The 18,250-nt window shown below is 46.9% G+C and overlaps 1 protein-coding gene across 1 annotated transcript in view; it reads left to right on the forward strand.

Moving 5' to 3' along the window:
- dlec1 (DLEC1 cilia and flagella associated protein) overlaps positions 1–18,250 on the forward strand; it is a 160,522-nt gene that overhangs the window by 89,830 nt on the left and 52,442 nt on the right. The window contains exons 18-21 of the mRNA XM_078231113.1: positions 1,548–1,722; positions 6,025–6,118; positions 7,714–7,844; positions 13,810–13,968. Coding sequence (XP_078087239.1) covers positions 1,548–1,722; positions 6,025–6,118; positions 7,714–7,844; positions 13,810–13,968 — 559 coding nt within the window. The remainder of the gene's footprint in view (positions 1–1,547; positions 1,723–6,024; positions 6,119–7,713; positions 7,845–13,809; positions 13,969–18,250) is intronic.

Genomic DNA, 18,250 nt, shown 5'->3' on the forward strand with positions numbered 1-18,250 from the left:
ATGTATAGAACGTTGGTTCGGCCGCATTTGGAATACTGCGTCCAGTTCTGGTCGCCACACTACCAGAAGGACGTGGAGGCTTTGGAGAGAGTACAGAGGAGGTTTACCAGGATGTTGCCTGGTATGGAGGGGCTTAGTTATGAGGAGAGATTGGGTAAACTGGGGTTGTTCTCCCTGGAAAGACGGAGGATGAGGGGAGACTTAATAGAGGTGTATAAAATTATGAAAGGCATAGATAGGGTGAACGGTGGGAAGCTTTTCCCCAGGTTGGTGGTGACGTTCACGAGGGGTCATAGGTTCAAGGTGAAGCGGGGGAGGTTTAACACAGATATCAGAAGGACATATTTTACACAGAGGGTGGTGGGGACCTGGAATGCGCTGCCAGGCAAGGTGGTGGAGGCGGACACACTGGGAACGTTTAAGACTTATCTAGATAGCCATATGAACGGAGTGGGAATGGAGGGGTACAAAAGAATGGTCTAGTTTGGACCAGGGAGCGGCATGGGCTTGGAGGGCCAAAGGGCCTGTTCCTGTGCTGTATTGTTCTTTGTAATCCCAATGGCCTGCATTTGGCCCATATCCCTCTATACCCATCTTACCCATGTAACTATCTAAATGCTTTATAAAAGACAAAATTGTATCCGCCTCTACTACTACCTCTGGCAGCTCGTTCCAGCCACTCACCACCCTCTGTGTGAAAAAATTGCCCCTCTGGATCCTTTTGTATCTCTCCCCTCTCATCTTAAACCTATGCCCTCTAGTTTTAGACTCCCCTACCTTTGGGAAAAGATATTGACTATCTAGCTGATCTGTGCCCCTCATTATTTTATAGACCTCTATAAGGTCATCCCTCAGCCTTCTACGCTTCAGGGAAAAAGGTCCCAGTCTATCCAGCCTCTCCTTATAACTCAAACCATCAAGTCCCAATAGCATCCTAGTAAATGTTTTCTGTACTCTTTCCAGTTTAATAATATCCTTTCTATAATAGGGTGATCAGAATTTTGCCATGCTAAATTCTCCCTCAGTGTACCCAAACAGGTGCCGGAGTGTGGCAGCTATGGGATTTTCACAGTAACTTCATTGCAGTGTTAATGTAAGCCTACTTGTGACACTAATAAATAAACTTTAAAAGTAGCCTTGCAAAAGCTATTGATTGCAAGAGGGCCCACCAATACCTCTGTAGGGCACACCTTAGCTTCACCTGATGAAAGAGCAGTGCTCCGAAAGCTCGTGCTACCAAACATGTCTGCGAGGGTTTCCTCCGGGTGCTCCACAGTCCAAAGATGTGTAGATTAGGTGGATTAGCCATGCTAAATTGTCCCTTAGTGTCCCAAGATGTGTAGGTTAGGGGGATTAGCTGGGTAAATACGTGAGGTTACAGGAATAGGTCAGGGAGGTGGGCCTGATTAAGATACTCTGTCAGAGTGTCAGTGCAGACCCGATGGGCTGAATGGCCTCCTTCTGCACTGTAGGGATTCTGTAAAACTGTGATGTGCCAAGGTACATTCTCCCCAAACTAAATCCTTTTCTTTCCTCATGAATTTTAGGAGAAGTAGCTTGGAAAGAGCAATGAAAACAGCTTCTACGGCAATTACTAACATCATTGGCATGGAGTTGGAAGTCAAGGGTTACACTGAACCATTTCAAGTATTGTTGAAGCCTTATGCCATTCTCATCCCGGGCGAGAACTACATGGGCACAACTCTGAAAAAGTATTTTGAGGTCTGAATTTAAATGGCAATGTATAGAAAAGGCAAACATGCACGAGGGTTAATTTCTAGAGGGATAGGATTAAAAACTCGTGAAGTTATAATAAACACCTTTAGAAACTTGGATTGACCACGCCTGGAGTGTTGTACACACTTCTGCTCTCCCAGATCATAAATGGATGTGAAGACACTGGAGAAGGTGGACAAACAATTTTCCTGAATGATACTAGCACTGAGTGGTTATAATTGTCAGGAGAGGCTTAACAAGATGGGGCTCTTTTCACAAAGGAGGGGCAAACATAGAAACTAGAAGCAGGAGTAGGCCATTCGGCCCTTCCAGCCTGCTCCACCATTCATTTTGATCATGGCTGATCATCGAATTCAATATCCTGATCCCCCCCTTCCCCCATATCCCTTGATCCCTTTAGCCCCAAGAGCTATATCTAATTTCTTCTTGAAATCACACAACGTTTTGGCCTCAGCTACATTCTGTGGTAATGAATTCCATACATTCACCACCCTCTGGGTGAAGAAATTTCTCCTCACCTCAGTTCTAAAAGGTTTACCCCTTATCCTCAAACTATGACCCCTAGTTCTGGACTCCCCCCACCATCGGGAACATTCTTTCTGAATCTACCCTGTCTAATCCTGTTAGAAATTTATAAGTTTCTATGAGATCCCCTCTCACTCTTCTAAACTCCAGTGAATATAATCCTAACTGACTTAGTCTCTCCTCATATGACAGCCCTGCCATCCCAGGAATCAGCCTGGTAAACCTTCACAGTACTCCCTCTATAGCAAGGACATCCTTCCTCAGATAAGGACACCAAAACTGCACAGGGTAACTTAATAGCAGACTGAATCCTGGGATGGCAGGATTGTCATAGAATCATAGAATCATAGAAACCCTACAGTACAGAAAGAGGCCATTCGGCCCATCGAGTCTGCACCGACCACAATACCACCCAGGCCCTCCCCCTACATATTTTTGTTACCCGCGAATCCACGCATCCCAGGACACTAAGGGGCAATTTTAGCATAGCCAATCAACCTAACTCGCGCATCTTTGGACTGTGGGAGGAAACCGGAGCACCCGGAGGAAACCCACGCAGACACGAGGAGAATGTGCAAACTCCACACAGACAGTGACCCAAGCCAGGAATCGAACCCAGGTCCCTGGAGCTGTGAAGCAGCAGCGCTAACCACTGTGCTACCGTGCCGCCCCTGTCATGAGGAGAGGCTGGGTTAACGGGGCCTGTATTGACTGGAATTTAGAAGAATGAGAGGGGATCTCATTGAAAGGTATAGAATTCTGACAGGGCCGCACAGACTGGACGCAGGGATGTTGTTTCCTAGTTCTGGACTCCCCCACCATCGGGAACATTCTTTCTGAATCTTCCCTGTCTAACCCTGTTAGAATTTTATAAGTTTCCATGAGATCCCCTCTCACTCTTCTAAACTCCAGTGAATATAATCCGAACCGACTTAGTCTCTCCTCATATGACAGACCTGCCATCCCAGGAATCAGCCTGATAAACCTTCACAGTACTCCCTCTATAGCAAGGACATCCTTCCTCAGATAAGGACACCAAAACTGCACAGGGTAACCTAATAGCAGACTGAATCCTGGGATGGCAGGATTGTCATGAGGAGAGGCTGGGTCAACGGGGCCTGTATTGACTGGAATTTAGAAGAATGAGAGGGGATCTCATTGAAATGTATAGAATTCTGACAGGGCCGCACAGACTGGACGCAGTGATGTTGTTTCCTCTGGCTGAGGATCCAGATCAAGTGGACACAGCCTCAGGATATTAGTTAGACTATTTAGGGCAGTGATGAGGAGAAATATCCTCGCTCAGAGGGTTGTGAACCTGTGGAATTGCAGAAGGCCGTGGAGACCAAGTCACTGAATATATTTAAGAGTGAAATAGATTTCTCGACTAAAGGTGTAAGGGTTATGGGGAGAGTGTGGGAGAATGGTGTTGAGATAGAGGGGCCGCCATCATCATGTTGAATGGTGGAACAGGCTCGTAGGCCGAATGGCCTACTCCTGCTCCTAGCTTCTCTGTTTCTACGATGAAGACTTTTAAAATCAAGTGGTTCGCAGGGTACACGCACAGAGGTGGACCATTATGATCAGTACAAGGTTCAAAGGGCATTGACGTAGGGGCGGCACGATGGCACAGTGGTTAGCACTGCTGCCTCACGCACCAGGGACCCAGGTTCGATTCCCGGCTTGGGTCACTGTCTGTGTGGAGTTTGCACGTTCTCCCCGTGTCTGCATGGGTTTCCTCGGGGTGCTCCGTTTCCTCCCGCAGTCCAAAGATGTGCGGGTCAGGTGCATTGGCCATGGTAAATTGCCCTTTAGTGACAGGGGGACTAGCTATGGTAAATGCATGGGATTGTGGTCGATGCAGACTCGATGGGCCGAATGGCCTCCTTCTGCACTGTAGGATCCTATGATTCTAATGTATCAGCCCATTCCAGGAAAGCCCTATTTTGAGTCCACATTCTCAGTCCATGAACAGAATCTGTCAGCATTGGATAAGTTCACTCATCTTGGTGGCTCACTCTCTGAAGCTGTCTACGTTAAGGATGAGACATGCAAGAATTACCAAAGCAAGTGTAGCCTTCAGTGGACTTTGAACATCAGGTTGGGAATGGAGAAGGGTAGGTCTACCCTTCATACCACGCTAATTCACAACAAACTGAAAGTCTGTGGGGCAATAGTGCGCAGCCCACTCTCTGCATGCGAAGCTTGGACTGTGTGACCAGTGTCATTCTAAGAACCTTAAACCCTTTCACTTGAGCTGCCTTTGGAAGCTTCTGAAGATCAGGACTGAAGATCAGTGCAGGACAAAGTATAATATAAATAATGTAATATAAAGCATTGCAATAAATATTTATGAGAATCTTGGTGGTTGTTATACCACTGGTGGTGAGGGTAAAACAGAAAATGCTGGAAAACTCAGCAAGTCAGCCAGGAGGAAAAAGGTGTAATGTAAGAATATAAGAACTTAAGATACAACGGAGAGGCTTGGTTTAGGATGGGAATAGAGGGATATGGTCCCCGGAAGGGTAGGGGGTTTTAGTTCAGTCGGGCAGCATGGTCGGTGCAGCCTTGGAGGGCCGAAGGGCCTGTTCCTGTGCTGTAATTTTCTTTATTCTTTGTTCTTTGCTTGCTAAGAGTCAACTCCATAGGTCTGGGGTCACGTATAGGCCAGACCAGATAAGGACAGCAGATTGAGGGCGGCACGATGGCACAGTGGTTAGCACTGCTGCCTCACAGCGCCAGAGACCCGGGTTCGATTCCCGGCTTGGGTCACTCTCTGTGTGGAGTCTGCACGTTCTCCCCGTGTCTGCGTGGGTTTCCTCCGGGTGCTCCAGTTTCCTCCCACAGTCCAAAGATGTGCGGGTTAGGTGGATTGGCCATGCTGAATTGCCCCTTAGTGTCAGGGGGACTAGCTCGGGTAAATGCATGGGGTAATGGGGTAGGGCCTGAGTGGGATTGTGGTCGGTTCAGACTCGATGGGCTGAATGGCCTCCTTCTGCAGTGTAGGGATTCTATGATTTCCCCCGCTGAAGGACACTAGTGAACCAGCTAGGTTTTTACAACAATCCAGTAATTTCTTGGTCATTGTTAATGAAACTGGCATTTTATTCCAGATTTTATTCATCGATTTACTTATCTCCCCCCATGCAGTGGTGAGAACAGAACCTGTTAGGTTGATTGGCCGAGCTAAATTGCCCCTTAGTGTCCCGGGATGCGTAGATTAGAGGGATTAGTGGGTAAATATGAGGGTTAGAGGGATTAGCAGGTAAATATGTAGGGATACGGGGATAGGGCCTGGGTGGGGTTGTTGTTGGTGCAGACTTGATGGGCCGAATGGCCTCTTTCTGCACTGTAGGGTTTCTATGATTCTGTGTCTTAGGAGCACAAGGGGATAGGACGCACTTATTTCCCTTAGCAGTGAGGTCACAGACATGGACATAGATTGAGTTGACTTGAGGAGAAACTTGTTCGCCGAGGCACGGGTGGTGGGGACAGAAACTCACTGCTTGAAAGGGTGGTAGAATCCCTCATCGCATTGAAGAAATAAACTTGAAGTGCTGTAACCATGGGACAAGTTCAGAAATGGGATTAAGTTGCCTCCTCTGTGCCGTTTAAAGCTCTGAGCTTTGAGTGTAACCTAAATGGTCCATCAGTTCACCCAGCCAGTGTTTTGGAAGGAAAGGCACAAGTGACTTGACGCAATCCTATTCATACCGTACGATGTAATTCACAACAAATGCAATCATTTTCTGTTATCTGCAGTTGTGGAATAACAGCAAGTCCGTCATTAACTATGAGTGGGAGAGTGTGCACGATTCTCATATCTTGGAGGTACTGCCACCTTGTGGAACAATAGGTAACTGGTTTGATTTAATTTATGGCAAATGGCGATACGGATAAAACAAGCAATCATGGTTCAAGATATAGACAAACATTAAAATAAAAATAAGTTATAAAATGATAAGAGGATTATGAACATACTAGTGTGCAAATTATTACACTATGTTGCAAAATGCAGGTCTCCTTAATTTACGGAATTTGCAAAAATAAAGTTAAAGTAAAATTTATTTATTAGTCACAAGTAGACTTACATTAACACTGCAATGAAGTTACTGTGAAATTCCCCTAGTCGCCACACTCCGGCATCTGTTCAGGTCAATGCACCTAACCAGCATGTCTTTCGGACTGTGGGAGGAAACCGGAGCACCCGGAGAGAGTGGTGGGAGTGTGGAATGAGCTGCCGGATAAAGTGGTAAATGCGGGGTCACTTTTAACATTAAAAAAACACTTGGACGGGTTCATGGATGAGAGGGGTGTGGAGGGATATGGTCCAAGTGCAGGTCAGTGGGACTAGGCATAAAATGGTTCGGCACAGACAAGAAGGGCCAAAAGGCCTGTTTCTGAGCTGTAATTTTCTATGGTTCTATGGAGGAAACCCACGTGGACACGGGGAGAATGTGCAAACTCCCCACAGACAGTGACCCAAGCCGGGAATCGAACCCGGGTCCCTGGTGCTGTGAAGCAGCAAGGGTGGGTTTTTTCTCCCTCTCTGCAGCGTGTTTCGTGGGAGACAGCGTGACGCTCGCTGGCGGTAAGACCTTACATTGTCGCCGTTGTCAACAAGGTTTCCCATTAAACACACCCCTCGTCTCCAGGAAACCTGGGGATGCATTGTCAGCAGGACTGTAAGATATCACCGGCATAAACGGCAGCAAGATTTAGGCAGAATGTCTGCTGCACTTTGCATTTTTTATTAAAGTTCAAACATCATGTCGTTAAGTTGAGTCAATTAAATCCTCAATCATTTACACACTGCCCGGTGGCACAGTGGTTAGCACTGCTGCCTCACAGCGCCAGGGACCCGGGTTCGATTCCCGGCTTGTGTGGAGTTTGCACGTTCTCCCCAGTTTCCTCCCATAGTCTGAAAGACGTGCTAGTTAGGTGCATTGACCATGCTCAATTCTCCCTCAGTGTACCCGAACAGGCGCCGGAGTGTGGCGACTAGGGGATTTTCACAGAAACGTCACTGCAGTGTTAATGTAAGCCTACTTGCCACTAATAAATAAACTTTGACTTTGACCTGATAGAGGTCTACAAAATTATGAGGGGGATAGTCAGAGGCTTTTTCCCAGGGTGGGAGGGTCAGCTACAAGAGAGCACAGGTTTAAGGTGAGAGGGGATAAGTTTAGGGGAGATGTGCGGGGAATGTTTTTCATACAGGTGATGGTGGGTGCCTGGAACACAGTACCAGTGGAGGTGGTGGAAGTAGGCACATTAGCAACGTTCAAGGTGTATCTGGCTAGACACATGAACGGGAGGCAAACAGAGGAATAGAACCCATGTATCGGCGCAGGCTTGGTGGGCCGAAGGGCCTGTTCCTGTGTTCTTTGTTAGTTCCAATATTCTGCTTTTTGTAACAAAATGTCTGACTGCTTCCTGCATCCTTTACAGAGCCCAATGATTACATTGACCTGGAACTGTTGCTTACTGGAGGCAAACCCGAGAAAATGAACTGCCGTCTACAGTGCCACATCAGATATCAGGAAGAGCCAGTGGTCCTTTATGTGGAGGCAACTTTTGTGGTCAGTGTGTTACCAAATGATGAACGCTCTACGTTCCCCCATTGGCAAAAGAATCTGAGTGTTGTGGGGCACAATAACAGCAGCTTATATTTATATCATATTCCTCATGTAATAGAACGTTCCAAGACTCCTCACATTATAAAACAAAATACAACACCTAGCCCAAATATTGGATCAGTTGACCAGAGGGTTGGTCAAAGAGGTAGGCTTTAAGGAGTTTCTTGAAGCCCGGTGGAGAGGAGGCAAAGAGGTCTAGGGAGGGTATTCCGGAGCTTAGGCCCTAAGCAACCAAAAACACAGCCACCAATGATGGAGCAATTAGAATAAGGGATGCATAAGTGGCCAGAATTGGAGAAGCACAGAGGAGTCGCAGGGTTGTGGGGCTGGAGCAGATTGCAGAGCTGGTGGTGGGCGAGACCAGGCAGGGATTTGAAAACAAGGATGCGTATTTTAAAATCAAGACAATGCCTGATCAGGGCCAATATAGATCAGCAAGTACAGGGAAAGGAGCTTGGCGTGAGCTCAGATACACCAGCAGAATTTTGGGTGATCTCGTGTTAAAAGGGGTCGAATGTGGGAGACCGGCTGGAAGTTTGAATAATCAAGTCTAGAAGGAACAAAGGCCTGTTCCAAAAATGTCATCTATTTCAGGGCCATTCTCAAGGTTGATTGGCACATGGCCACAGTTTTCTCCATGGTCACAGTAGGGAAGCTCTTGAGGTTGATGCCCAAGAGATGAGCACAGTAAGAAGTCTCACAACACCAGGTTAAATTCCAACAGGTTTATTTGGTAGAACGAGCTTTCGGAGCACTGCTCCTTCATCAGGTGAGTGAAGAGTTTGGTTCACAAACAGGGCATATATAGACACAAACTCAATTACAAGATAATGGTTGGAATGTGAGTCTTTACAGGTAATCAAGTCTTAAAAGTACAGACAATGTGAGTGGAGAGAGGGTTAAGCACAGGTTAAAGAGATGTGTATTGTCTCCAGCCAGGACAGTTAGTGAGATTTTGCAAGCCCAGGCAAATTGTGGGGGTTACAGATAGTGTGACATGAACCCAAGATCCCGGTTGAGGCCGTCCTCATGTGTGCGGAACTTGGTTATCAGTTTCTGCTCAGCGACTCTGCGCTGTCGTGTGTCTTGAAGGCCGCCTTGGAGAACGCTTACCCAAAGGTCAGAGGCCGAATGCCCGCGACTGCTGAAGTGTTCCCCAACAGGAAGGGAACACTCCTGCCTGGTGATTGTCGAGCGGTGTTCATTCATCCGTTGTTGTAGCGTCTGCATAGTCTCCCCAATGTACCATGCCTCGGGACATCCTTTCCTGCAGCATATCAGGTAGAGATGAGCTAAAGATATTTTATTTACTTGAGTGTGGAACCAGAAGGAACTGGTGTGCTGGCCTCTTGCGCATCCCTCCATTGGTGGTTCTTGCCTTAGCTGTCGAGGCTCTGGAATGCCCCCCCTGGCAGCTCTGCACACCTTCACCTCTCTCTTTCTCTTCTAAGACACATCTTAAAGCCGACCACTTTGGCCGTCTATCCTAATATTTTCAATGTATCTCAGTGGTAAACTTTGTTCTGAGAATCGTACCTGTGGGACCCTGTTCCCATGTTAATGGTGCTATATAAATGCAAATGGTTGTTCTTCAACCATGCAGTCAAGGATGGGCCAAGTTTCAACCCAAGGTGGTGCTGTCACCCTCTCACAGCAGGAGACACTATTATCAGGAGAGGAGGGCTTAGCACCAAGCAAGTTGGGGCACTCAGTAGTATTTCCAACTCAATGAGCTGAAGCTTTTTACTCTTACTAATTCAATTTCCGCTTGCTCATCATCCTATGCCAGCTGTCCTACATTGCCTCCTGTTCCCCTAACATCTCAACTTTAAAATTCCCAACTTTGTGTTAAAATTTCTCCAATGCCCTGGTTCCCTCTCTTATCAGAGGTGGGGATGTTCGCTGATGACCGCACAATGTTCAGCACCATTCGCGACTCCTCAGATGCTGAAGCAGCCCATGTCCAAATGCAGCAAGACCTGGACAATAACCAGGCTTGGGTTAACAAGTGGCAAGTAACATTCACGCCACACAAGTGCCAGGCAATGACCATCTCCAACAAGAGAGGACCCGGCTTGGGTCACTGTGTGGAGCTTGCATGCTCTCCCCATGTCTGCGTGGGTTTCCTCCGGGTGCTCTGGTTTCCTCCTTCGTCTGAAAGACGTGATGGTTAGGTGCGTTGACCCAAACAGGCGCCAGACTGTGGCGACTAGGGGAATTTCACAGTAACTTCATTGCAATGTTAATATAAGCCTTAATTGTGACTAATAAATACACTTTAACTTTATAACCATCACCCCTTGACATTCAATGGCATTACTATCACTGAATCCCCCACTATCAACATCCTTACGGCCACCATTGACCAGAAACTGAACTGGACCAGCCATATAAATACTGTGGAATCCTGTGACAAGTAACTCACCTCCTGACTCCCCAAAGTCTGTCCACCATCTACAAGGCACAAGTCAGGAGTGTGATGGAATACTCTTCACTTGCCTGGATGGGTGCAGCTCCAACAACACTCAAGAAGCTCGACACCATCCAGGACAAAGCAGCCCCGCTTGATTGCTACCCTTCCACAAACATTCAATCCCTCCACCACCAACGCGCCATGGCAGCCGTGTGTACCATCTACAAGATGCACTGCAGGAACTCCAATGTTCCTTAGGCAGCACCTTCCAAATCCATGGCCACTACCAACTAGAAGGACGAGAGCCGCAGATACCTGGGAACACCACCACCTGGAGGTTCCCCTCCAAGTCATTCACCATCCTGACTTAGAACATAGAACATAGAACATAGAAAGCCACAGCACAAACAGGCCCTTCGGCCCACAAGTTGCGCCGATCACCATCCCCACCTCTAGGCCTATCTATAGCCCTCAATCCCATTAAATCCCATGTACTCATCCAGAAGTCTCTTAAAAGACCCCAACGAGTTTGCCTCCACCACCACCGACGTCAGCCGATTCCACTCACCCACCACCCTCTGAGTGAAAAACTTACCCCTGACATCTCCTCTGTATCTACCCCCCAGCACCTTAAACCTGTGTCCTCTCGTAGCAACCATTTCAGCCCTTGGAAATAGCCTCTGAGAGTCTACCCTATCCAGACCTCTCAACATCTTGTAAACCTCTATCAGGTCACCTCTCATCCTTCGTCTCTCCAGGGAGAAGAGACCAAGCTCCCTCAACCTATCCTCATAAGGCATGCCCCCCAATCCAGGCAACATCCTTGTAAATCTCCTCTGCACCCTTTCAATGGCTTCAACATCTTTCCTGTAATGAGGTGACCAGAACTGCGCGCAGTACTCCAAGTGGGGTCTAACCAGGGTCCTATAAAGCTGCAGCATTATCTCCCGACTCCTAAACTCAATCCCTCGATTAATGAAGGCTAGTACGCCGTACGCCTTCTTGACCGCATCCTCCACCTGCGAGGCCGATTTAAGAGTCCTATGGACCCGGACCCCAAGGTCCTTCTGATCCTCTACACTGCTAAGAATGGTACCCTTCATATTATACTGCTGCTTCATCCCATTGGATCTGCCAAAATGGATCACCACACACTTATCCGGGTTGAAGTCCATCTGCCACTTCTCCGCCCAGTCTTGCATTCTATCTATGTCTCGCTGCAACTTCTGACATCCCTCCAAACTATCCACAACACCACCTACCTTGGTGTCGTCAGCAAACTTACCAACCCATCCCTCCACTTCCTCATCCAGGTCATTTATGAAAATGACAAACAGCAAGGGTCCCAGAACAGATCCCTGGGGCACTCCACTGGTCACTGACCTCCATGCAGAGAAAGACCCCTCCACAGCCACTCTCTGCCTTCTGCAGGCAAGCCAGTTCTGGATCCACAAGGCAACAGCCCCTTGGATCCCATGCCCTCTCACTTTCTCAAGAAGTCTTGCATGGGGGACCTTATCGAACGCCTTGCTGAAGTCCATATAGACCACATCCACCGCTCTTCCTTCGTCAATGTGTTTGGTCACATTTTCAAAGAACTCAACCAGGCTCGTAAGGCACGACCTGCCCTTGACAAAGCCGTGCTGACTACTTTTGATCATACTAAACTTCTCTAGATGATCATAAATCCTGTCTCTCAGGATCCTCTCCATCAACTTACCAACCACTGAGGTTAGACTCACCGGTCGGTAATTTCCCGGGCTGTCCCTGTTCCCTTTCTTGAATATAGGGACCACATCTGCAATCCTCCAATCCTCCGGAACCTCTCCCGTCTCCATCGACGATGCAAAGATCATCGCCAAAGGCTCCGCAATCTCCTCCCTCGTCTCCCACAGTAACCTGGGGTACATCCCATCCGGTCCCGGCGACTTACCAACCTTGATGCCATTCAATAGTTCCAACACATCCTCTTTCTTTATGTCCACATGCTCGATCCTTTCTGTCCACCGCAAACCAGCAGTACAACCACCCAGATCCCTTTCCACCGTGAATACCGAGGTAAAGTATTCATTAAGCAGCTCCGCCATTTCTAACGGTTCCGCACAAACTTTTCCCCCTTCACCTTTTAAGGGTCCTATGCCTTCACATCTCATCCTTTTACTCTTGACATATTTGTAGAAAGCCTTGGGATTCTCCTTAATCTTACCCGCCAAGGCCTTCTCATGACCCCTTCTCGCTCTCCTAATTTCCTTCTTAAGCTCCTTCCTACATCCCGTATACTCCTCTAAATCCTTAACACCTCCTAGCTCTCTGAACCTTCTGTACGCCTCTCTTTTCTTATTCACCAGGTTCATCACAACCTTCGTGCACCACGGTTCCCGTACCCTACCAACACCCCCCTGTCTCATCGGAACGTTGTCATGCAGAGCTCCAGACAAACATTCCTTGAAAATCCTCCACTTTCCTTCGGTACTTTTCCCCAAGAATGCCTCCTTCCAATTTACCCGTCTAATTTCCTCCCTGATGACACTGTATTTCCCTTTACTCCAGAGAAACACTTTCCTAGCCTGCCTGATCCTATCTCTTTCCAATGCTATCGTGAAGGAGATAGAATTATGATCGCTATCCCCAAGATGCTCACCCACCGAGAGATCCTCCACCTGTCCAGGTTCATTAGCCAGCACCAGATCAAGTACAGCCTCTCCTCTAGTAGGCTTATCCACATACTGTGTCAGGAAACTCTCCTGAACACACCTAACAAACTCCTCTCCATCCAAGACTTGGAACTATCTCGCCGTTCCTTCACTGTCGCTGGGTCAAAATCCTGGATTTCCCACCCTAACAGCACTGTAGGTGTGTCTACACCACATGGACTGCAGTTGTTCAAGGCAGCTCACCACCACCTTCTCAAGGGCAACTAGGGCAGGGCAATAAATGCTGGCCGGCCAGCGACACCCGCATCCCATAAATGAATATTTTTTAAAATCTCTATAACCTCCTCCTGCTCTAATTAGGATGTGGGCATCACTGGTAAGGCCAAGCCTGAGAATATGCAGTAACAGTAGGGGGCAACCTTACCAAAAAACTCGGAATGCCAAATAAGCGTGTAAATGGGAGAAATCTGTGCCTTCTTTTGGGTGACTTAAAAGTTGAATCTCACTACACTCTGGCAAAATAAAATTAACAACCTTGAAATTCGCCAGCAGGGGGAGTGGGCCTAAATTGCCCGAAAGCTGGCTGATAGAAGCAGAGGGCACAATTGTGCGTGTGCAGGTTTTGGTGCTGCGAGCAGCAAAGACCTGTCACCGCCTTTGCTGCCAACAGCCAGCCTTCGTGACCAAGCCCAGACCCCCTTCCCTTCTACCGCGGGGCTCCACAGCTGGTCACGACTGACTGATGGTAATATACCCATCACTTGAACCATTTGATGCTCTTTCAATTTACACCTTCATTTCAGCATTACTCTGCTATTTAATGCTTGTGTTGCTGTTTCAGGGTCCCCAGGTGTGCATTGAACATCCATCTCTGGATTTTTGCCTGACAAGGCTGGGAACCAGGGCTATTGCCACCATCCAGATCAAGAACACTTGCCAGCTTTCAGCTTTGTGGCATTTCCAGGAGAGTCCAGAGTGTCTGAGGGAACAGGATGAAGAGGTGAGAACAGCTATGGAATGTAAGGTACTTGTGTAAACTCAATGGACCTCAAAAAGTGGAAGGTGGGATTCAAATCCAAAGTCCCATCCCCATTTCTGGCATATCCCATTTTCGCTGGTAGGATTTGATTTAATTTATTATTGTTACATGTATTAGTATACAGTGAAAAGTATTATTTCTTGCACGTTATACAGACAAAGCATACCGTGCATAGAGAAGGAAGGGAGAGGGTGCAGAATGTAGTGTTACAGTCATAGCTAGGGTGTAGAGAAAGATCAACCTAATGCGAGGTAGAGTCGATTCAAAAGTCTGACAGCAGCAGGGAAGAAGCTGTTCTTGAGTCAGTTGATACGTGACCTCAAACTTTTGTATCTTTTTCCCTGACGGAAGAAAGTGGAAGAGAGAATGTCCGGGGTGCGTGTGGTCCTTAATTATGCTGGCTGCTTTGCCGAGGCAGTGGGAAGTGTAGACAGAGTCAATGGATGGGAGGCTGGTTTGCGTGATGGACTGGTCTTCGTTCACAACCCTTTGTAGTTTCTTGCGGTCTTGGTCAGAGCAGGAGCCAGACCAAGCTGTGATACAACCAGAAAGAATGTTTTCAATGGTGCGTCTGTAAAAGTTGGCGAGAGTCGTAGCCGACATGCTAAATTTCCTTAGTCTTCTGAGAAAGTTGGCGGGCTTTCTTAACTATAATGTCAGCATGGGGGAACCAGGACAGGTTGTTGGTGATCTGGACACCTAAAAACTTGAAATACTCAACCATTTCCACTTCATCCCTAATGTAGACAGGGGCATGTACTTCACTACGTTTCCTGAAGTCGATGACAATCTCCTTCATCTTGTTAAAATTGAGGGAGAGATTATTATTGCCACACCAGTTCCCCAGATTCTCTATCTCATTCCTGTACTCTGTCTCATCATTGTTTGAGATCTGACCCACTACGGTGGTGTCATCAACAAACTTGAAAATCGAGTTGGAGGGGAATTTGGCCGCACAGTAATAGGTGTATAAGGAGTATAGTTGGAGGCTGAGAACACAGCCTTGTGGGGCACCGGTGTTGAGGATGATCATGGAGGAGGTGTTGTTGCCTATCCTTACAGATTGTGGTCTGTGAGTTAGGAAGTTCAGGATCTAGTCCGAGAGGGAGGAACCGAGCCCCAGGCCATGGAGTTTGAAGATGAGTTTCGTAAGAATAATGGTGTTGAAGGCTGAGCTGTAGTCGATAAATAGGAGTCTGATATAGGTGTCCTTGTTATCTAGGTGTTCCAGGGTTGAGTGCAGGGCCAGGGAGATGGCGTCTGCTATGGACCTGTTGCGGCGGTAGGCGAACTGTAGTGGATCAGGGAGGCCGGAATCGATTTGTGCCATGACTAACCTTTCGAAGCACTTCATAATGATGGATGTCAGAGCCACCGGCCGATAGTCATTAAGGCATGCTGCTTGGCTTTTCTTAGGTACCGGGATGATGGTCGTCTTCTTGAAGCAGATAGGGACCTCAGATTGTTGTAAAGAGAGGCTGAAGATATCTGTGAATACCCCCGCCAGCTGATCCGCGCAGGATCTGAGTGCTCATCCGGGTACCGCACCTGGGCCAGTCGCTTTCCATGGGTTGACCTTCGAGAAAGCTGCTCTGACATTGGCAATGGTGACCTCAGAGACAGGTTCACCCAAGGGTGGGGAGCGTGTTCTCACTGACCTCTTGCTCATAGAATGCATTGAGCTCATCAGGGAGGGGTGCGTTGGAGTTGGCGATTTTGCATGCCTTCATCTTGTAGCCTGTTATGTCTTGCAGACCTTGCCATAGTCGGCGGGGGTTCGCGTGACTAGCCTGGGACTTTAGCTTGGTCTGGTACTGTCTTTTGGCATCTTTGATAGATCTCCTTAGATCATATCTGGCTTTCTTGTATAGTAAGAAGTTTAACAACACCAGGTTAAAGTCCAACAGGTTTAGTTGGTAGCAAAAGCCACACAAGCATTCGGAGCCCCAAGCCCCTTCTTCAGGTGAGTGGGAATTCTGTTCACAAACAGGGCATATAAAGACACAACCTCAATTTACATGAATAATGGTTGGAATGCGAATACTTACAACTAATCAAGTCTTTAAGTCCATATTCTCAACTTGCGCTCAGGATGCAGACCGGCTGCGAAACTCTGCCAAGCAGACGAGACAAAGGAACTACACCATCTACATGCACACCAAGACTTAAAGACTTGATTAGTTGTAAGTATTCGCATTCCAACCATTATTCATGTAAATTGAGGTTGTGTCTTTATATGCTCTGTTTGTGAACAGAATTCCCACTCACCTGAAGAAGGGGCTTGCCGCTCCGAAAGCTTGTGTGGCTTTTGCTACCAAATAAACCTGTTGGACTTTAACCTGGTGTTGTTAAACTTCTTACTGTGTTTACCCCAGTCCAACGCCGGCATCTCCACATCATTTCTTGTATAGGTCAGGTCGTCTGACTTGAATGCCTCAGACCTGGACTTCAGCAAGCAGTGAATATCCCACGCGGTCAGCAAATCTGAAAGTGGTTGAAGTGATGGGGTGTGAAACACCACAGGCATGAATTACAATTACAAAAGCCTCTATCAACCTGAAAAGCTTGGAGAAAGAAAGAGTGGTTGCTTAGCAACCAGGGGCACCTTTAGGGTAGGAAGGCTTCTTGTGGGTTTTTTAAAACTGAATTCATAATAATTGATGACAGCCAGCTGGAGAGGAAACATCTCTCTCAGCTTTGCTAGAAGAAAAGCCATACAATGGAATAATGGTTAAGAAAGCTGGTGACAGAAATGAAAAGGAGTTTCCAGGAAGCCTGAAGTTGAAAGAACAGAGGAAATAGGATACCGTGCAGTGAAGACACCTGAAAAAGAGTTGGCTAGTCAGAAACCAGAAAGATATCTGAAATGGCTCTAAGGTTCGTGATATCTGACCACAGTTTGTAAGATGTTATTGAAATAATTTGATTTGATCTGATTTGATTTAATATTGTCACATGTATTAGCATACAGTGAAAAATATTATTTCTTGCGTGCTATACAGACAACATATACCGTTCATAGAGAAGGAAAGGAGAGTGCAGAATGTAATGTTACAGTCATAGCTAGGGTGTAGAGAAAGATCAATTTAATGCAAGGTAGGTCCATTCAAAAGTCTGACAGCAGCAGGGAAGAAGCTGTTCTTGAGTCGGTTGGTATGTGACCTCAGACTTTTGTACCTTTTTCCCGACAGAAGGTGGAAGAGAGAATGTCCGGAGTGAGTGAATCCTTAATTATGCTGGCTGCTTTGCCGAGGCATCGGGAAGTGTAGACAGAGTCAATGGATGGGAGGCTGGTTTGCATAATGGATTGGGCTACATTCACGACCTTTTGTAGTTCCTTGCAGTCTTGGGCAGAGCAGGAGCCATACCAAGCTGTGATACAACCTGAAAGAATGCTTTCTATGGTGCATCTGTAAAGGTTGGTGAGAGTCATAGCTGATATGCCCAATTTCCTTAGCCTTTTAAAAAATAGAGGCACTAGTGGGTTTTCTTAGCTATAGTGGAACGCTTTCTTAACTATAATTGTGGAGCAATCGGTGGTTGGATCTCAGAGTTTGGGTAAAAGCATTCCAGACATAGGAATCCTGGAAAGAGAATTGGAAAACCTGAAGATGGACCCTCATTAAAACAGAAAAGAGGAAGCTTTGTATGAAAGGATAGTTGGAAAATCTGGAACTGGATTCTTGATGAAAATAGCTGATGGAAAGCACTGTTTGAAAGAAGATTTTAAAGTGTGTTTTCTTTCAAGTGGTGTTTAGAAACATTCATATGACAATCCTCTGAGGGGAATGTGAGGAGTAATCCACAAAGATCAAGTGAGTGGCGTCAGCCATTTGGTTTCAGAGTGGGGTGTTATCCTTGAAATCTCTGTACATTTATGAAGCCAGGGGTGGAGTGAAGGAGTATTATATTATAATAAACTTCATCTTTAATAAATGTTTTTTTCTTGTTGTTTAAAACTATTGGCAATCCTCCACGCATTCTAAAAAAGTAAAAGTTACGATCTTTTGAGCCAGGGTTCCATTCTGGGATCTTCCTGTTCAGTAGTAACACCAACTGGGATCGTAACAACTGCAAAAGTACTTAACTGGCTGTGAAGTGTATTGGGACATTCCGAAGTCGTGAAAAATGCCATATCTAGTTGGACCATGGAGCGGCACAGGCTTGGAGGGCCGAAGGGCCTGTTTCCTGTGCTGTACTGTTCTTTGTTCTTTGTTCTTATCAATTCAAATCTTTCATTTCT

This window comes from Mustelus asterias, chromosome 2, assembly GCF_964213995.1.
Source record: "Mustelus asterias chromosome 2, sMusAst1.hap1.1, whole genome shotgun sequence".
In the NCBI taxonomy this organism is placed as follows: domain Eukaryota; kingdom Metazoa; phylum Chordata; class Chondrichthyes; order Carcharhiniformes; family Triakidae; genus Mustelus; species Mustelus asterias.